The 21787-nt window shown below is 48.9% G+C and overlaps 1 protein-coding gene across 1 annotated transcript; it reads left to right on the top strand.

Annotated features, from left to right (window-relative positions):
* Positions 1-547: 547 nt before the first annotated feature.
* LOC307231963 (zinc finger homeobox protein 3-like) lies at positions 548-16933 on the top strand (the record flags this gene model as incomplete). The annotated part of the gene is made up of 11 exons (XM_080002840.1): positions 548-2195; positions 2324-2868; positions 3017-3239; positions 4395-4502; positions 4653-4786; positions 4944-5054; positions 6811-6982; positions 9407-13186; positions 13409-14157; positions 14263-14928; positions 15087-16933. 11 exons carry the CDS (start codon positions 548-550, stop codon positions 15201-15203), a joined length of 8253 nt encoding a protein of 2750 aa, XP_079858966.1. The 3' UTR covers positions 15204-16933.
* Between the last annotated feature and the right edge of the window lie 4854 nt (positions 16934-21787).

Raw genomic sequence — 21787 nt, 5'->3', positions numbered from 1 at the left:
TGCAAAGCGTGGCCCTGTGTTATAACATTAGGTTGCTCTGTTTGTACTAAACAACACTAAAATCCTATGAGTCATATTACATATCTGCACTGAAGTGCAATTACAGACACGGACTGCTTCGTTCAGCTTGAGACACTGTTCTTCTATCCTCTTTTATCTAAGCGAGGCAATTTAGTCAAAGCCCTTTAGCTTAAGAGAATCCAGTTCTTTATATAATCCTATCCCCTTAGGAATATTATAGACCTCCCGCATAGCCCTTACTCGCATTCCTCTACCTAGTTTAGCACTCACGCTATTGATTTTCCCATTAAGGGCTAACACTAACCCCAGAGTAACCAGGCTCTACTGTATGTTGCACACTGTGAAGGCTGTATTGAACAGACGCTATCGAGGGACACCAATCAATGACCTACGCTGTTATGCAATATTATTTACCTGACTTTTGTATTTTACCCCCCCCCCCCATCTCTCTGCTTCTCCCGCTCGCCCTTTCTCTCCCTTTCACACGTAGGTGCGGTAGTGATGCACGGCTGCTGTAGCTACCGGAATGGACAGCGGTGAGGGAGGAGGGGATGGGGGGGGAGGAGAGGAGCGAGATGGTGACCTCAGCCCCCAGGTTTTATCTCCTCCTCTCCTGACCCCGGTGGTCAATTCTGAGCAGGGGTCATCCCCTCATACCTCAGCCGTGGCCCCTGCCAAAGAGCCCCGCACCATGCCTCAGTGGGAGGAGGAGAGGGCAGTGGGGTACCAGGTCAGAGGAGAGACCCAGGGGGGAGAGGGGGGAGAAAAAGAAGAAGGCAGGCATTTGCAGGGGGGTGGACGGTGTCAAAATGACAGGCAGGGATCGTCGTTTGGGCTAGGGGCGGAAAAACAGAAGGGGTGTGCAGGTGCGGGGGAGGAGGTATTTTTTACAGGGGGTCTCCCGGCAGCTCACGGAGGCAGAGACGGAGGGGAGGAGAACGAGGAGGAGGCCATCTCAAACCAAAGCCAAACCAAATCCAAATGTTCTTTATTACCTCAACTGAGCCAGCATAGCTCTTCTTCCAGCACTGCAATGGCCGGCGGCACACTCGACAGCAAAGTAACCGCTTCTCCAAAGCCCTGCCCCCTTCCTCCCACCTCTCCAAAGCACTTCACTTGTCCTTCCTCCTCTCCTACCCTGCCGAGCGACACGGAGGCAAAAGACATTAAGGGAGATCGGGGCTGGATTTCTGGGTTCCCTCAGAGCTTTAAATCCCAGCAATCTGCCTTGGCCTTCCCGCTGACGAGCACTGAGCGTGTCAGTGCACCGACGGAGGACGACGGGCAGCCGGGGGTTCCTCACACTTCCATTGCCAATGGAGACGGTGCCAAAGCTCCAGAACCAAACGACAGCCAGCTAGAGAAAGAGGTGGATGAAGAGAGGGACAGGGAAGCAGAACAGAAGGAGGCTGTCCTTAAAAACCTCAACCCAGACCTCTCCCCGAACTCGCTGACGAGTCACATAACCATAATGCACTCACGCAATTCCTGTAAGACGCTGAAATGCCCCAAGTGCAACTGGCACTACAAGTCTCAACATACTCTCCAAGTCCACATGCGAGAGAAACATCCCGAGACGGGCGGTCAGTGTGTGTGCGGCAGCTCCGGGGGAAAGTGTGTGTGTGGCGGCGCGACGAGGGGTGTGTGTGGCTATTGCAGTTCCGGGAAGCCCCACCCTCGCCTGGCCCGCGGCGAGACCTATGCCTGTGGTTATAAGCCCTACCGCTGTGAGGTGTGCGACTATGCTACCTCATCCAAGGGCAACCTCAGCATCCACATGCAGTCGGACAAACACCTGAACAACGTCCAAAGCGGGGGGCAGTCCAACGGTCACCTGCACGCGTCTCACGTGCACGCGTCTCACGCCGCGCTCGCCCCCAACGGCGGCCTGTCGTCCAGCAGCCATGCGGCGGAGGAGCCGGCTTTAAAACTCCCGCTGCCCCCGCACGCGCCCGCCGCTCCGCCTGCCAAGCTGGCGCCGCCGGCGCAGTCCCACTCCGTCGGGAAGCGGTGGAGGTGCGACGTGTGCGACTATGAGACCAGCATCGCCCGCAACCTGCGCATACACACCACCAGCGAGAAACACACGCACAACATGTTGCGGCTGCAGAGAGGCTACTACCTGTCTCACTGCAGGAGCCTGACGCCGCAGCTCAAGCACCTACACAACACCGGTGAGAAGTGCATCATGGGCCGCCGTGTTTTTAACAGACATTTGCGTGTTAAAACAATGGCACACGAGCGCCTGAAAGTGATTTCTGAGTGGTCAGGAACTGCATTTTGTTCTGTGTTTGTGTTCCAGGTGGCGAGCACCCCTTGAATATGCGTCTGGCCGGCCAACAGGTCTCGGAAGTGCCGGTCACCCTGGGCTCCACACTCACCCCTTCTCCCTCCCCCTCCCCCTCCCCCTCCCCGCCGCTGGCTCCATCTCTGTCCCCCACCGGCCTCCTGACGCCAGGCGTGTTCCAATGCCTCGTCTGCTCCAGCTTTTCCTCAGACAGCGTGGAGAGCGTGGAGCAGCACCTCGGCGCCACTCGCTCCCTGCCGCAGTCCGAGTGGTGCTCCCTGGTGGCTGGAGGCTGCCTCTGCAAGCTGTGCGGGTACACCACGCAGCTGAGGGCCAACTTCTCCCTGCACTGCCAGACGGACAGACACCGCACCCGCTACCAGCTGGCAGCTCACGTCCAGGAGGGCGGCGACAGGGGTTCGGAGGGGGCGGCCCTCATTGCCAAGGGCAACCCGGTGCAGCTGAGGTGCAACCTGTGCGACTACGTGACCATAAACATGGAGAAGCTACGAGGGCACTCGCTCAGTTCACACCACGAAGCTAGTGTCCGCGTCTACCGGGTCAGTGCACAAACTCACACACACACACGCACTCACACACACACATCCGCTTCACCAATACCCCCATTGCTAGAAATGTGTGATTTAGGATGGCACTAACTTGTTTTTATTTTTGTAAATTGTAATATATATTTTGTTTCTTCTGCAGTTTCTCCAGCAGTATGACGGTGAGGTTGACGGAGGCTCGTGGTTGTTCCATTGTCTTCTTTGCAACCACTCCTCCTCATCCAAACTACAGCTGCTGAAACACAGTCAAACCCCGACTCATCAGCAGAGGGAGGGGCTTCTGCAGCTGCAGCCAATGGGAGGAGAGGAGCTGGCAGCGATTTTTACCATCAGGAAAAGCCCCGAGTTGGAGCCCTGTCTTAGAGGTGTGTGTGTGTGTGTGTGTGTGTGTGTGTGTGTGTGTGTGTGTGTGTGTGTGTGTGTGTGTGTGTGTGTGTGTGTGTGTGTGTGTGTGTGTGTCTGTGTGTGTGTCCTGCGTGTGTGTGTGTGTGAGTGACAAAGAGATTACTCATTCGTCACATTGGCAATTATATTTGTACAAAACAATGTGCAGTGAAATGCTCATCAGCAGGCTCCAAAGAAAACTGTGAGGTGTGGAAATATGAGAATAAAGTAAGTAAGTGCGTGTGTGTGTGTGTGTGTGTGTGTGTGTGTGTGTGTGTGTGTGGGGCAATTAATTTGCGCCCTTGATGTGCCTGTAGATAGTTTGTAGGTCCATAGTCCTCAGAGCGGTTTCCACCATTGTCGGTGCTGCATGTATATTATTATTGTTATTATTGTTACCATTTCGATTATTACTAATGGTGTATCTTAATTGCAAAAGGTTAATGGGGTTGGACTTTGGCAATACAAATGCATGATTTGTCGTGGTAAAAAGAACGGTGAGAGAGACAGGAAGGAAATGTGTGCGTGTGTGTTTGCTCACACCAGAGAGAGCGCAGGGAATTAACATACAGAGGGAGAAAATGAATAATGGCTGCTGGTCAGATATTGATTGAACAAATTGATTAGTCGATACAAGTCCTTGTTACATCCCCAATCACCCCTGACAACAGCTAACTAGCACCTGCTAATCAATGCAGCCGGGCGATCTCTCCTGAAAGGAGGGTTAGTTAGAAGACGAACACAGCGGTACGTGGCCAAGGTGAACGTCGCGGAGAGGCAGGCTGTGCTTTGGGAAAATGTCCGATTAGGACTCGACGTCGGAATCTTGCTCAAAGTGAAAAGGTCTGCCTTGGGTTCCGTCTCTTGTGTGGATTAAGTCCTTCCAGGGTAAACTGATGTGTTCTAAGTCTGTATTAACTCCACTCCACCTCTGAGGGGAATCTAATGGGGAATCAATAGTTGATCAATAGTGCACGGAGGCAAGCGAGGGGAGTGGAGTGCGGTGCGGAGACATTGGTCTTCTTGAAGGGCGCTATCTGGAGAATAGGACAAAATATAATTAACCTCAAAGTTTGCGCGGACATTCGTACCGTTATGTATGCATAACCTCATTATGTGCCTTGCCGCCCGCCCAGGAGAGTTGAGCGAGGATGTCGAAACTTCCAGTGGGACTTACGCTGGTCCTCTCGACCAAACCAAAGACAAATGCAACCTGGAGTTGGAACTGAATTCTCATGTGACGGGTACAGTCGCTATGTGATTTAAAAAAAAAAAAAAAAAAAAAAAAAAAAAAGTTTCTGATTCCCTGATCATATAGTTATATTCCTCGTACCTAGAGCATTGTTACGCAAACCCTCATGCATTACACATGCATCTACATTTTTCCACTATAGAAAGAGCCAGTAGCGTGGAGGAGAAGAGGAACTCCACCCCCCCAGCGAAGCGCCCATCCACTGGATGTGAGGAAACCGAGAACCCCGTCTCCCCCAAACGCCCCAGAATGCACCAGCAAACAGAGAACCAGGAGGTGTGCAGGCTTACAGGCGCATGTGCGCCGTTCATTAAATCCCACTTCCTTTGGAACGACGGGAAATGTAAATGCAAAAAATGATTTCGGAAACCGGGTCTGTCGGGTTGTTATTCATCTTACTGCGATCCTCTCTCTCTCTCTCGCTCTCTCCCAGACTGTCCAGTGCCCTTTGTGCCAGGTCCAACTTCAGCTCCCGCACCTGAGGCACCATCTCACCTACCTGCATAGCGTGGCCCAGGACTGTGTGGAAAAACTCATCAGCGCGGTGAGCACTTTGCGCTCGGATGCGGCCGTGCGCGTGTATTTGTTGCGGGCGCGTCGGGGTCCAAAGCGAGAGGGGAAAAACGAGACGCCGAGGTGACGGGGGTGGGGGTGGGGAGAGTGAAATGTAGGGAGACAATTCCATTAAGAAGGCACCGGAGAGAAAGGCAGTGCTTTTTTAATGCATGTTTAAGTAGCTCCCCGCTATCATCTTTGATGTAGCTGGGTCGGCCGTGGATGTGTACGGGCTTCCACGAGAGAGAAGAGAGAGGGAGGGAGAGAGGTTTGACTGAGTGAGTGAGGGAGAAGCCAGTGCGGCTATAATGCATGTTTAAGTAGCCGTCTATTACCAGAAGTGCAGTCAAGCTAAAAGGGGCCCCCGCGCTTTTTACTGTGTCTCTCCAGCTAACAAAGACTGGTCATCTATCCACATCACCATTCTCCATCTCCCTGGCCTGTATGCTAAGTGGCCTTTGTCTCTGCCTCTCTCTGCCTCCACTTCACTGGCTGCTTTTCACCCTTTTCTCCCCTCTGCTGCCCCTCCCTCCCTCCACCCCTCCACCCCTCCACCCACTGCCCCTATCCTTCCTATTGCTGCAATATCTCTCCCTGCCTCTCTCTCACTTTGTTGTCCCTACCCCTCCCTCCCCCCCTCTCGCTCTCTGTCCCGTCTGTCTGTATTTCTGTCTCTCTCTCTTTCTCAATTTCTAATGTTTCACCCCTTCTGTCCTGTCTCCCTCTTTCCGCGGCATTTTTTCTCTTTATTTATTTTTTGATCTTGGTCTCTTCCTTCCCTCACCCCTCCCACCCTCCTTCCGTCCCTCTCCGGTTTATGTCCCTCTCCATTTTTCATATTCTGCACCCTTTATGCCCCCCCCTCTCGCTCACTCCTCTGTCCCCCCTCCCTCCCTTACTCTCTCTGATAGTAATTGAGGTTCATTAATTCAGACTGAGGTGATGATGGCCATTATGTACCTTGCTTTCCAATTACGTTCTCTAGATTAAGCCTGACCTTCAGTGTGTGTGTGTGTGTGTGTGTGTGTGTGTGTGTGTGTGTGTGTGTGTGTGTGTGTGTGTGTGTGTGTGTGTGTGTGTGTGTGTGTGTGTGTGTGTGTGTGTGTGTGTGTGTGTGTGTTGTGCAGAGATGAGCATGCAAGTGTGTCTTCTCTCCCTTATGAAGCTGTTACACAGAACGCTCTTGTCATGTAAATCTCATCTTTGGGTGTCTGTCCTTTCCTAAGGCTAGCACGCTGCTCACACAGATATACTATTTGCTCTCAGTGCTTGGAGGTGTGGAGATGAGATTTTTTTTTTTTTTTTGTACGAGGAACAATTTTAAATAAATTCATTATTCATCTCAGTAAAGTTTTATTAAACCCTTGGGGCATGTTGGAGGGTGTCGACGGAGCTGAAGGGCAGACGCACACATCTTCTCTATGTGCAGCTCTTCTAAGATCTGGTGCTTAGCTGCAGCGGCGTACCAGCAGGTTTTAAGATAAATCTATACTCTTACATATTCACACACAAGTAAATCTTTTATGATCCGAAGTCAGGGTCTGCAGACGCTTCCCATCTCCCTATTTGGTAATATAGCGCTAAACATATTTTATTAATAATATTGTATTTAGAAAATTGTGGCGCTTTCTTTTTTTTTTTTTTTTTTTTTATATATATATATATATTTTTTTTCAAACTACATCCCATGTAAGGAAAGAGAAAATCCACAGCGTCACAATGTAAATTTTGTCTTATTTTTCCAGGTGACGCCATCGACGGAGCAGCTGGAACCTCAACCGGAGACTGAACTACAGATGGATTGTGATTCGTCAACGGATAATTCCCGAAAGAATAACTCCAAGATAAACGACCTAAACACAAATGACTCTGACAATGCTGATTGTCCTGCCACAGTGGAAACAATAAAAAACAAAGGTCAGCATGAAAAATGATGTTAATACCTTAGCAGGGTCTGAGAGGAAAGAAGGGGGTTCCACACACCATCTCATTATCTCAAAGCTATCTCAATAGTCAAGCTTTCTGCTATAGACTTTCATTGGGTCGTATTTATTGGGGTGTAGCAAATTTGATTTAAAAAAAAAAAAAAAAAAAAAAAAAAAAAAAGGCTAATACTGGGCATTGAAATTCTAAACTATCAGTGATATCTACTTCATGCTCTGTATTTTTCCCCCTATTACACGCAAACACACAAGCTTTTCTCAATTTTACCCTTACTATTTGACAATAGCGGAGGACCCTGCGTGCCGCCTGAGCCCATCCGTGGGAGTGGGAAGGACGGGCGATAAGATACACAGATGGACAGAGAGAAAATCGAGTGGTTGCTGCTTCCAAAATAATGTCATGTAGGAACAAATTGGCAACTGCAAAAGCGGAAAGAATTGGGCCAGAGAACCCTGCTTCTACATGAAAATCACCAATTTGGCAATATTTTGCTTTTCAAGCTGAGGATGTGGAAAATGTTCTCAAAATGTTACCGTCGCACAACAGCACTTTACTGACTGTCCGCTTTTTTTATATGGCTATCAGTAATACCACACGCAGAACACATACAGACATCACAAAGACATTTATCAAGATGGTAGAGAGACGATCTCAACCGATGCTTCTGGTTAAAGCAATTTCCCTGTCAGTTGTGCCATTGTAAATACTATCACAAATGCAATTTGAAGATGTATTGCCACAGAGCAACAACAGAGTTGTTTTTGAAGTGCACTATGAATTGCCTGGTATACCCAATGTTGGTACAAACATCTTGCCCCCTGATCTATAAAAGCTAAAAAACAAAACCTTAAGCCCCTTTCCGCAAAGAATACATAACATTGCTGGATAAATAGTCTGGCAAAAGCACTAGGTAGTCATTCATATGTATGGAGTCTGTTCCCACCTAGATGACGGTTATGGATACATTACGTAATGGGTTAGGCCTATTACTGTATGTCCAGTGTAGATGCAGTCGTTTGGACAATCTGTCGGCAACGAACGTACAATCTCAATCGGTTTCGTTTCTTTCCTGGCTCTCAGAGACCGGCGCTTCGGTTTCCACCTCCGAATTCAATATGATTTATCATTTCCACGTGTCCTACACTCTCTGCCTCCGGAGAAGGACGTTTCTACACCCGTTCTACCTTCTCCCCGTCTGCTCGCTCCCTCTCCGGCTCCGCGCTCCGGTGCAGCCGTTGGGCAAGCGACGCGCTTGCGCCCGATGTCACCGCACTCGAAGCACTTCATACTTCCCCAACTGACATCCGCCATGTAGTGCCCCTCTCATCCCTAACTCTGAAAGACATGTCTAGGGTCTGAGTGGCCTTTTTAAGAAACAGAAATTTTAAAGACCCGTCTCCATAGAAACTGGACGTGTTTCAGTTTGTCGTCTTTACAGCCGAGCGCCACGGTTCAGATCGGATTCGCCATTTTTCGGATTTTTTTTTTTTATCCCCCGTAGAAATATTCTTCTCATATTTGTACGAATTATATATTCGTAAAAACCCATTATCCGTGCTTTGCCTGTATTGGGATTCGGCTCCACCCCTACTTTACATGCTTGTATCTGCAATGTTACTGCTTTCATCCACACACACTTCCATTCACAGGCGTACCGGCATTTTCCCGTAAATGATACTAAGTCGAGAGCGTGGAAATTTACAGAACGACTTCTACAAAACATCGACACCGGCTCCTCTTCCCACATTACGCCAATACAGAACATTGCCAGTAGATTTATGGCTTTCGGTGCAAGTGGGAAAGGGGCTATAGATAGAATTAGCAGTGCTTAAGTCATCGCTCTAATTTTGTTAATTAATGCTAGGAGATGAAAAATACTCTCCCCTCAAACAAATTTTAAAGATTGTATTTTTTATCAAACCAACTCTCAACTGTAGTATATTGTATTGCATAAGAACAATCAATCAAATCATCATCATGTCAAATCATTTCCGATTACATTTTATTAATCCCTTGGTGGAAATTCAGGTAAATAAGGATCTCACAATCAAAATGTGTATTGTATCAAATTGAACTGAATTGTTTTTGTATTGATAGAACCCCAATAGCTTAAACCCTTGATCATGGTGGTTCAAAACTAAAGCATTGATACAGCTGCTAATTCACCTTGATGACAGTGGTTGTAAATGGGTGATTTGGGGTTCATAAACGGTGATAAGCAGTATCAGAATTATCAATGTTATTATATATATTAAATGTTATTTGTCTTTTAGGCATTATGCACGTACAATTACATATTTTACCACAGTCAGCCGCAGTACAGCCGATTTTTGCTGGCTATGGGGGTGACTGTGAAATGCTTTACAAATCACCTTCATTTCTGTGTGTCATTTGCAGGCATGTCAATAGAGAATACGGAGGGAGATGAATCCACATCCAAAGATGTGACAGCCCTGCTCACCCCACCCCTGGAAGACGGCAACTCCCACTCTGCCAATGCCAAACCAACCCCACAGTCCCCCATCCAGCTCCCTCCCTCCTCCCCACCCAGCCACTCACAAAATGGCCCACCTCCCCCCTCAGATCGCCATGGTTACCGGTTCCGTTGCAGCAGGTGCAGCCTGGCATTCCCCACACAGGAGAAGCTCCAGCTGCACTGGCAGTACCATGCCATGAGGGCGGCGACAGAGTGCCCCCTCTGCTCCAGACGCTGTCGCAGTCAGGAGGCCCTGCAGAGACACATGCAGAATACACATTCACAGCTGGACAACACAAACACACAGAATACACATCTACCATCGCACACTGCCCAAACACACCTTAACCAAAATATAAGTGCAGTTCATCAAAACATTAGTTTATCACCTCAAGTGGGCCAGGAAGCAGGAGAGGGTGAGGATGAAGAAATAGAGGAAGAGGAATTGGGGATGGAGGAAAAAGATGAAGAGAATGAGGAAGGCAAGATTGAAGAGAAAGCGGCATTGGGTGAAGTTCGTGGAGATCATGAGAACATACTGGAGATGGAGCAAGGACAGCAGGAGGACAGCGGATCAGAACCCACTCCCGGTGTTTATGTAAAAAAGGGCTCAAACCCTACCATGGACCGCTATTTAGACCCATCCAGGCCCTATAAATGTACCATATGTTCAGAATCGTTTACTCAAAAAACCATCCTGCTGGTTCATTATAATTCTGTCTCCCATCTCCACCGCGCCAGACGAGCCTTGCAGGACTCGGGCCCAGGCAATTCTAACTCCGATGCTCCCCGCGGCCCAGATCCTAGACCCTACCGCTGTCGGCTGTGTGGCGTTGGCTACAGCCAAAGTTCTACCTTGGACATCCATCTCCGCTCCGTTCTCCACCAGACAAGGGCCCGTGCTGCTCAGAACCTAGCACCACAGACCACAGAGCCAGTCCCTTCTACTACAGCTCATGATGCTGTCACCAGAGAGGAGACTTCCAAGAGTCTGCCTTCGTCCAAGTGGGCGGACCTTGTGACCCCTTCCACCACTGCTTTAAATGGAACTAGCTCAGTTGGCGAGGCTCAGCTTGCTCTTTATAGCCAGACTGAAAGCCAGCAGGCTAAGAAGAGAGTGACAGAGCTGCTAGCATCCAGAAATCAGCTGCTGCTGATGCAACAGCAGCAGTTAGCTCAGGCCCAGGCCCAGTTACAACAGCACACAACACTCCTCCAGTCACAGCTCTTTCACCCAGCACTACTACAACACTTGCCGTTAGGTCCGGAGAGTCTTCTGAAGCAACACTTTCCTATAGCTCCAGACAACCTGCTCTCTCTGCAACAGCAACTTTTACTGCCATTTTACCTCTCAGGAGAAATGAAGCTCAACCCAGAGTTAATTCTTAAGAGCCCAGAACATAGCCAATTAGACTCTGCCATCTCCACCATGGAGGTACAGCTTAAGCCAGAGGCTTTTGGAGAGTCCCAACCTCCCACAGATGATGAGCAAACCCGAAGACAAAGTCCAACTTCAGGTGATACGCCACAAAGGGATAATGTGCTATCTGAAGGCAATGATGAGGCAAGCTGCAGTGATTCCATCGTGACCCAAGGAGAAAGGGAATATAACACAGCTGTTCTCCAGGAAGATAAAAAAGAAACCATTATCCATGCTGTTAAAACTGAGAACAAGGAGGAAGCCAATCGCGCTGATTGCTCCCCTCTTAGCCACTTTGAATCTGGGTGTCCCCCTCCAAGAGTGCCATTTGCTGCTGTGAACGGGGAGCCTCTCCGAGCCCTTTTGCAAAGCTACGGCTATGAGTTGGCGCTGCAGTACATACAGAATAGACAGAGACACCAGCTAAAAATAGCAAGCCAAATGGAACCAGAGGGGCAGGAAAGTGCTTCCATTGAAGATTTTGTGGTATGCTTAGAAACGAGGACTGATGAGTTTAGGGAACTAAAAGATGGAAACTTGGAAGGGTGTAAAGAGAATAAACAATGTGTCACGGGGAAGGAGGAGATTGAGCTTTCACTACAAGACAGAAATATGAAAAAACAGAAAGAATTGCCAAATGAAGAGAAGAATTGTTGTGGCGAAGGAAAGTGTAAAGATTGTGGTAAGCTGTTTTCAGATGCCTTGGTTCTCAAGAGTCACCAGGAGTACATCCACAGGCTTATTTTTCCTACTTCTGTGCTGGAAAGGTTTTCCAGGGAGTACAGGCTGCAGTATGACCAACTTTACCCACTCACTCTTCCTACATCTGAGGAGGCCTCAGCTACTACCACTCCAGCTTCAGCCCCAGCTTCGGAACCAGTGCAAGTGCCAGAACCGGCAAAGCTCCCAGTAAAAACCCTCCCACCCAGACCTTCCTCAGTTTCAGATCCCAAAACATCTGCTCCAGCTACAGACTTAACACCAACTGCCTCAACAAACTCCTCTCCTCCATCTCCTCAACCACAGACCTCTCTGAAAGAAGAGATACCCACACCAAGCCCCACTGCTCCAACCACCTCTCCTACCACTTCCCAGGCTAAGGCCTTATCTCTGTCTTTACCCAAACTTCCTATGCTTCCTCTTACCTTGACCCAGCTTCCTATTCCTCCTTTGTCTTTATCGAAGATCCCTCTGCCACCTATTCCATTTCCCACGGAAATGCCTCTCCTCCCCTCTGTGGTGATGCAGTCTGTGGCCCTTCAGTCCCAACCCTGGTTGGACTCTAGTATGGCCGCTGATATAACAAAACTCTACCAATCGCAGATAAGCCCAGCATTGCTAGGACAACAACCCCAGCTTAGTCCAGCATTGTTACCCCAACAACCCCAGCTCAGTCCAGCTTTGCTAGCCCAACCAGCACAGATCAACACTGGTTTGCTAGGTCAACCTTCACAACTAAGCCCAATATTGCAACCAGCACAAAGCAGCCCAGCTTCGCAAGAGCAACTGCAAAGTAAGCGGGCACGTACACGCATCTCTGAGGAGCAGCTGAGCATTTTGAGGCAACACTTTGACATTAACAGCCTCCCGGGCGATGAAGAGGTTAACAAGATGTCTTCCCTGAGTGGGCTGCCTCACAAAGTCATTAAACACTGGTTCCGCAACACCCTGTTTAAAGAGCGCCAACGAGACAAGGATTCTCCCTACAACTTCAATAACCCCCCTACCACTGCCCTGGATGAGCCCAGAGCGGAAGTGGCACAAAGCCAGTCTTTGACAGAGCCTATGTCATCGGTGTCCCCTAGCCTCCCAGCCACTCTTTCCCCCCAACCGCACAGAGCAGACCCCCACCCAGGGGAGCCCAACAGGGGCCGCCGCTCCTCACGTACGCGCTTCACTGAGCAGCAGCTGGAGACTCTACAGGGTGTGTTTGAGGCCACTCCCTACCCCAGAGAAGAGGAATATGACAGGCTGTCCGCTCAGCTGTCCCTCCCAAACAGAGTCATTGTTGTGTGGTTTCAAAATGCCAGGCAGAGAGCTCGCAAAAATCAGGACAAAGGTGCTGAGGACGAAGTAGAGGGTAAGACCCAGATTGATAACTCTGAGAGGCAAAAACATGACCGCTGCAAGAATGATGGAGACATTGAGGAGGATGACTGTGGTGCAGATGCATCACGGGACCGGCAGAATGAAAACTCCATGGATTTGACGTATGAGTACTACACCCACGCTAACTCACCTATTCGTCCAGATTCTCCAACTCATCGCACAGAGTTTGAACGTGAGCCAGACAAAGTAGAACCAAACCCTGTTCGTAAAAAACAAGAAAATGAACCGATAGAAATTCAAGCGGAGATCAGCCAGGCACCTGTTGAAACTCAAAATGGAATTGCAGACGCCAATCGATGGGGTCAAACAAGTGAAATTGTTAAAGCTACACTCTCCTCACCTCTGCCAGAAAGGTCTACAGAGAAACCTGAACTAAATTCTTGTTCCTCTTCAGAAAAGGCAATTGCCAGCACCACGGCTGTATCCCAGTCCATCCTAGGACACATAGACAACCCCCACCCTACCCAAGCCATAGATAAGCATGCTCATACTCCACTCAACATTCCCTCTGCCTCAGAATGTAAAGCAGACAACCCCCACCTGCCTGATACCACTAAAACCCAGCCACAGAACCCACTCCACCACCAAAACCAGTCCCAATTCCAGTGCTCATTTTGCCCCATGTCCCTGCCTTCAGTACAGCTGTGGCAGGAGCACCAGACTAGGCATTTGCTAGCAGCTCAGTCCCAGGTCCAGCTCCTCCATCCTGGCTTCCAAGACCGGCCATTGCCTTACATGATGCTCCACCCAAATCATACCCTAATGGCCAGCCAACTGCTCTCAAGTGCTATGTCCCAGATGCATCCAAACCCGGCGCACCCTATGATTCCACACATTAACGGCATACACTTGAAGAACACACTCTCTGATCATTCAAGTAACACACTCACAGGCCTGTCTCATCAGTCATCCCTGTCCTCTATGAAGCAGGGTTCAAAAGTTTTGTCAGATATCAACTGTGAAGCCCCAGGGGCTGGGAAAGAGGTTGAGGAGGAGCAGAGGAGGGATAAGCGCCAGAGGACCACCATCACCCCAGAACAGCTGGAGGTACTGTATCAACGCTACAGCTTAGACTCCAACCCCACCAGAGGAGTTCTGGAAAGTATTGCTCGTGATGTTGGCCTAAAAAGACGTGTTGTTCAGGTAAATTTGTAGATTGTCATTCATGGGAAAATAAAATAAATATCATCCTCTTAAGTATATATAAATCCAGTGTGATTTTAAGAAAATCTGTTTTCATTTTTACAGGTCTGGTTTCAGAACACCCGCGCCAGAGAGAGAAAGGGGCAGTTCCGTTCAATGGGGCCAGGAACCAGTTTTAGCTTGGGTTTGAACCACCTCCGCTGCCCCTTTTGTAGAGCTCTCTTTAAGGTGAAGAGTGCTCTTGATGCCCACATGAGGTCTCGCCACTGGGCGGAGGCTGAAAGAGCAGGCTATAACATGGCCATAAATAATGGATCCACTGGGCAGATAGGGAACATGGCAATGTCCGCTCTCTTGGCTAGGGCTGGCCCATCTCTTTCCACTGGTCCCATCACAAATGCTGGTTTTGTCATCAACAACAAAGAGGTACCTCTGAAGCTACCTATAACATCTGATTGTTCAGCCATTGAACTGAATAACCCAGAGGACGAAGAGGGATATGAGGAAGAGGACGACTACCCATGTGATGAGGGCTCCAGTATTGCTGAACAGTGCTCCCTTAGTCCTGAAGGGTCTGGGGGTCCAAGCACAGAATGGGGGGAGACACCAACCCACAGACAGCAGCAGCATCAGCAGCAGCGCCAACGGACACAGATGAGCCACTTCCAGGTGGTCCAGCTCAGAGACTTTTATAGAAGCCACCGAACGCCCAACAGGCAGGAGTGCGAAGCCTTGGGTCAGGAGCTGGGACTGTCCCATCGAGTGGTGCAGGTAGGGTTTTAATGTCAGCACAATAAATATTTCCGAAATAGTGATTTGATAAGCGTACAATCACAAATACGTACATATACAAACTCTGCGGAAGGTACAGCCATGTGTCTTAATGAAGTCAGGACTCTATACCGATTAGTTTAAATCTCCTTCCGCAGGTGTGGTTCCAGAATGCCCGAGCCAAGGAGAAGAGGGCCAGGAGCATTAGCTCCGACTCTGCGGAACAAGAGCAAGCCGAGCTCTCTGCTGGGGCAGGGGAGAGAGACAGAGCTTAGAGAGGCAGACTAGGTTCCTTTTGTTTCCTTATATTATGTTCTGCGAAAAAAAAAACAACCATATCTCTTCTCTCCTGTATCCACCTCTAACTCTCCTTACTTCCTCGTAACCTATATCCTGTCCACCTTGCTGCCAAACCAGAAACCAGAACACCCCAAAGATGCAGAGCCGCAATGGCCCAAAGAAGCTCTCAACTAAAAGTAGGAGAGAGGTCAAACCAAGTGATCAGCCCAACCTTCCACCCCTCTCTCCTGCGTTTGTCTCATCTCATTTCCAGCCTCTTCTTCCCCGCCCGCCAGAGTTACGTCACCAGACACTGTACCAAAACCAAACGCCGCAATTACAAAACAACCGGACGCCACAGAGGCCAAAGAGCATTTCTCCAAGTGTGTGACCTCACTGCCCAGCTAGACCTGCAGTCTACCTCTCAGTCTGCATGACAGACTCTCAGTGGGCACTTCGCAAGACTGTGCTAGTCCCCTAGCTGTGTAGCATGTAGTGCCAGTCTTTACTAGGCTGGGGGAAAAAAAAAAAAAAAGAAATTGACAAAGAGTCATTTAGAGTTGGTAGATAATTCTAAAAGACAAACTTGAAGAAAACCTAGCAGTAAACAGAAAGAAGAACAAACAAACAAAAAAATATCCTTGAAGTGGACTGAGGTATTCACAAAGAGCTTTTGTAAAGACTGTCTCAGATTCCAAAGCTCGTAACCAAAATTTTACATGTCTGTGGATTTAGTTTCAACTTGTCGGCTTTCATTTACAAACTGCAAGAGCGGACATCCGTCACGTGAGCGGGCGAGAGCTGTGGCCGGCGCCGCTACGCCGAGCACCGACAGACTGATATGCTGCTGGAACGCAGCTCCACCCTCCACAAGCCAATGATGAGTCTTCTGTTGTAGATGTATACCTTGTATGTTCCTTTAGTGGATAACAACCCAAATAGCACAGAAAGCAAAGGCCAGTTTGTCGGGAAAAGGACAAACTATTTTTTTATAGCACTCAACCATTATACTGTATATGAAAACTTTAACCAAACTCAAATTTACATTTTGTGTGTTTAGTAATAGTTTCTTAATATAAATCTTATGGATTGAGATAAACTGTCTTGCTTCAACATAAGTGTCATGATAATGAGATGATTATGACAGCTTTGATATGTTAGGGTAAGGTGATGTACTGCCTTTCCGTACTATTTGAATATACCAATGGCTTACCAATGTTATGTGTTTTAATGTAAAGCTTTCTATGCTCAGGTCAACAGCTCAACTTGGCTCTGTTTTGAAGGTGGACAAAATGCGGTCGTTTTCTGTTTTCGAAACAGACGCAACGCGGTTAAACCTTGAAGTATTCAAAAGATGGCTTAAAAAAAACCACCTCTGTATTTAAAAGATCTGAGCTTTTCACCTCCGAGTTATAGATTGTTACACACACCTTATCGAGACTAAAGTGTTTAATAGTGTGAGGGGTAAATGTACAGTATTTAGCTTTTGTATGGTTGACTCATGACTTCATTGGATGTTTGAGACACATTTCCCTTTTCTACTGACAGATGGGGGAGCTTCTGCGCAAAGCTGAGGAAAAAAAACAAAACACAAAAAACCTTTGGATGTTATCGATGTTATTTTTGTACACTTTAGTTGTTTCCTCATTTCTTCCTCGAACCTCTTGTTTTCTCATCTTTTGTCTCTGCTGTATTTCCTCCTCTTTTCCTTCATTTGCAACCAGTCCTTATTCTAACTGTAATAATGAAAATATAACAATAATAGCTAAACAATGATTAATGCTTTAAGACAAAAATCCAAAGACGTGATAATACTTTAACCATATGACCTACAAAAAAAAAAGCGCTACTGTTTACTTGACGATGTATTGCTGTTTTTAAAGAAGGAAGGAGTCCCTATATTTAAGCTACTGCTTTCCGCCTCTCAATAAGCACACTGGAGACTGTAACCAAAACCCACAACTAGAGCCATGGCAGTCTGTAATATAGCGGTTGAAAAGTTTTACTTCTCTTAAGAAATGTTGCAGTTTATTTTTTTTTACCATAGTGTTAAACTTCAGCCCTTAAGGATGTCCAGTTTGCTGCTAATGTACTGTAGTTTCTAACGATACTGTAGAAAGATGCATGCTCCGATCGCTTTACCACTAGGCTTTAATGACTACAAACTGTAAAGATACCATGACGCTGTTGATAACCCGCTCGTTATTCTGTTGAAAACAAATGCATACGTGGGGCTTACTTCCATCAAATTGTTTGTTCCGTATCACATCAATTATTCACCGTCCCCAACAGATGTGAAGACGGCTGACGAATTATTGTCTGAGACCTTAAATCTTTCCAGTTCTCGCTCAAAACCTGCTCGGACGACTAAATTGATCCCCCCCCCCCCCCCCCCCGCGGAGATACCGAACTGCCATTTGCAGGAATTAAGCCTCCGCCCTTACACTGATTTGGCGTCAGTCTTTGTGTGTTGCAATGTATCGAGTCCATTTGTCCAGATCGAACAGCCTTGCTGGAACCACAAACTGACATCGCAGCCAACTTTCCAAAGGATGTGGATTAACTCTGTTCTGCTCTTTAACTAACCAATGTTTACGACAATACCAATGAGCTTTCTTCTGTAGAGAAATGTGCATTCCAAATACCACAAGGCAGTTTTTTTTGTACACTGATTACTTTTCAATTCATTTCTCTTGTATTCTCTTGATCTTAGTGACTGTAAGATGTACATATTGGGTCCTCTATGGTGAAGAGACTCTGTTGTCCTTACTTTAGGTAAAACTACTGTTTTTCTTTGTTTTTTTCGGTTTTGTTTTGTTTTTTTGTTTTTTTGTTTTTCCTGGAGATGTTGTTGCCATAGTGATGACCAAAAAGATACCTGTGATGTGCACCTGTCCTTATGTCCTGCTCCAGTGGTTTAGTGTGTCTATATTCTCCCCATCCCCCCACTTATCCCACTGGTGTGTGTTTCTCTCTCTCTCTCTCTCTCTCTCCCCCCTTCCCCTACTCCACTGAGCTAAATAAAGTCTGCTTTGGTGCACGCTCTGGTCTCGTCTCTTCTGTCGTACAGAGCGAAGCCATTTTGTGAGGGTTTGGGTATGCCTCGGGTCTCGGCATGTTATATATATGTTTCGTATTCCAGGTTGTGTCTCCCGCACGCGTGTGTGTATGTGCGGCTGCAAAGCTTGCGGAGTGCAACGGCGTGTGCTTAATGTGGCGCTGTGTGCGTGTAAGACGTTTGGTGAATGGAGCCATGACCTCTGGGGTCACTTCATTAATTACATCTGTGACATTCAGCCAGATGAGTTTCCTTTGTGACTAAATGATATGATGAATATTAACGACCTCAGATGAATTATACTCCGGCTCCTGCTGCCGATGATGATAATGTGTTTTACGACTCGGGGAGAAGGGTGGAACCAAAATTGCACACTACAGCACATTTAGGACGCGGGGATACATTTTCACATGCAACATTAAGGAAACCACAGCGCAAGTTTGAAAGAACGTCTTTTATTCTTTTTTTTCCTCTGCGGGACCGTGCCACGCTCTTCCCAACGTTCCAATGCACCTGGCGGGCATCGGGGATGAATCCCGACCGCACTTGGTTCTTGGGCCCTCCTTCGCGGCCAGGCTTTCCGTCTTCTTCCCCGCCCGCCCGCCCGCCCGCCGCCGCGCGGGAGGAGGGGGGACGCAGGTGTGAGGCGTTTTTTTTCCTCCTTTCCTTCCGCTTTTCGGGTGCGGAAAAAAGGTCGGTGGGATATGTATCGAGAACAATGGCCGAGTAAATGCAAAGGAGAGGGCTCGAGATACCCGCTCGGCAGATGATAGCCATCTTCGAAAGTCATCCTGATAAAGTAACACCCCCCCCGCCCCCCCTCCCCATTTCTCCTTCTCCTGTCCTCCCCCTCTTAATCAAATGAGTACTCTGCAGCTGGTGGGGTTGCGGCAAAGGGGGGGGGGGGGGGGTACAAGGGTGGGGGTGGGGGGGGTGTGTGGGGGATTCGGGGATGGCGTGAAATTATTGCCTGCTGGTGTATATGTGACGCTGTGGGGGTAGTGAGGTAGAGTGGGGGGTTGGGTGGGTGAGTGGGTGGGGGTGTAATGTCATTGCCTGCTGGTGTATCTGTAGTGGGTGGGTGGGGGGGGGGGGGGGGGGGCTCATTTAGATTTAGATTGGTTATGTGAGGAGAGAGCTGAAAGGCCAGCTCATGTTTATGCATGACTCCCAAAGCGCGCCGCTATGGCGGAGCCGCCGCGTTAAAGGGACAGGGCTGCGATACGAGCGCGCGTTCGCGTACGCGGCGCGGCGGCGACGGCCACGGCCGGAGTCGAGGGCGACGTCCGCGAATCCACGGCGTGATGCGGCGCGTCCCCCCGATGCAAATGTTTCTGACGTGCGCCCCGAAACGCGGCGGGGCGCTCCTGACTCCCCCGGTGGCGTCCCCCCCCCCCCCCCCCACCCCCCCCCGCGGAGCCACGCGACGCGGCCGCGCGCGCGTCAGACCCGCTCACTCACGCGTGGGCGCGTAATCAGTAAATGTCTCTGAAGGAGAGTTTGTTCAGCACTTCATCAGGTATAAAGTGGTTTTTATTTGGAGACGTGGTCCCTATCCATCTTTTAAATGACTTTTTAATGGTCGTCACCCAATCCCGATCAATCACGGGCGAGGGCTCGCCCGCGAGTGCGACAACACACTCGGTTTGGGGTTCCCACGTTGCGCGGCGAGGAAGAGCGGAGCCTCCCGGCGCCGGGCCCGGCCCTGGACACGAGCAGACGTGCGTGCGCGGTGGTTTGTTAGTATTCCGCGGCGGTGAGGCGCCCTGTAATTACTTTGGCACTCCGTCTTTGTGTTGTCCCCGCCGATCTATACGTTCCTTTTCAGACGACGAAAGAAAACAGGAGCGTCAAGATAAGGTTGAGTTTTGCCTCTTCTCTGGTGCCTGGGTCTACACCCCATGATGCTGTGCTTTTTTTTTTTTTTTTAAAGACCCCCACCTCACACACACACACACACACACACACACACACACACACACACTTCCAATCCCCCAAACACAGCGACACGCGGCCCCCCTTTAGTACTTTACATCTATAATGAGATACAAATACGCATCAGCAGGACAGTGTCTACGCCACGCGTCACTGTGTGAATATTACTCACACATATTAGCTGGATTATGTTAATCTTTACACTCTCTGCCCACAGACAACAGACTCCCCATGATATGGGGGTTGGTCACGGCAGTAAGCGTGCGCGCGCGTGCGTCTGTTTGTGTGGCGTTGGGAGTGATTGTCATGTTGTCAAACTGATCTGCATGTGAAAGGGCGTCCTAATTACATCACTTATGCCACAGAGAAAGCCGTGCACCCACACAACCCACCCGCCCGCGCGCGCACGCGCACGCACACAGCGAGACAGCTTACTGCTAAGGTCAAACAGACAGAGTGAGCTGTCCTCTTATTGACTAACACTGAGTGGTATCACCACCTGTCAGGCACAGTGGGCATGCCCTGATAGCCTGCATTGAAATCATAACAAGATCTTTTGATAATGTCCCTCAGAGAGGGGGGGGGGGGGGGGGAATAAAAGGAAAACAAGAGGGAAACTGGTTCACGGAGGATGAAAGTACTCTGACTGATATTGGAAATTGCCACGCTGTATATTCACTGATTAATTTTTTTTGAGCGAAAAATTGATAGTCGTCCTGTCGGCATGATTGATTGAGTCTGACACATTTTAATTATACCCAAATTAAATGAATCGGCTGGCAGACTATAAAACATTGCTGTTTAATAACGAGCCCCTTCCATTTTGCTTCTTTTTTTTTTTTTCCTGCCTTCATCCAATCCCATTTCGGCGGCCCGCACAAAATAACCTCTCTCCGTATAATGATATGCAAATGAATTTGTATGAACCCCGTGATCCCATACGATGATTAAACTGAGATGACATTAGCTTCCACGCCGCTGCCACTGTCTGTGTTTCCGTCTTCCGTCTCTCCCTATCTTTCGCCATCTCTCTCCGAATCCACCACAACAATCCCTAATATTAGGGGCTGTTGTTTCTTTTTTCCCTAATGCCCTCTTCCCTCCCGTGAGAGGAACCTTCACGTATCCGGCTCGGTTTTTAAGAGAGGTTTTTTGCAGCGCCGCCGCTGCGAGCCGGAGCACCGGGGCAAACAAAGTTGTGTCCCGCGGCGACCGAGTTCCCTTTGGCGGTAGTTTGCGGTATTTACAGCAAGGAGTTACTCCAGCTGACGACAGCACAACTGTAAGATGGCACCACTGCGTGGCAGCCTTTCGGTAGCCTTCCGCCTCCACCCGTCTTCCCGCGTCCTCCAGCCGCCGTTGGACCGTTTCCTGTCCCGACAGAATCCGGCTCCACCTTTGCTGTCGTTCATGCTACTCCATTTGCATAATGAAGCGGCGGCTTAATTAAGATCCCACTGGAGTCTGGAGCCACCGATGGGGAGGAGGAGGAGGAGGAGGGGGGGGGGGGGGTGGTATCCGGCGTTCCTTAACTTATCCGCACACGTCCAAATGGGAGGCACAATTTAAGGAGGGGGAAGGGGGGTG

Source organism: Zeus faber, assembly GCF_960531495.2.
Source record: "Zeus faber genome assembly, chromosome: 6".
Taxonomy (NCBI): domain Eukaryota; kingdom Metazoa; phylum Chordata; class Actinopteri; order Zeiformes; family Zeidae; genus Zeus; species Zeus faber.
The sequence above is the reverse complement of the archived record's forward strand: the minus strand, read 5'-3'. Positions and strand labels throughout refer to the sequence as shown.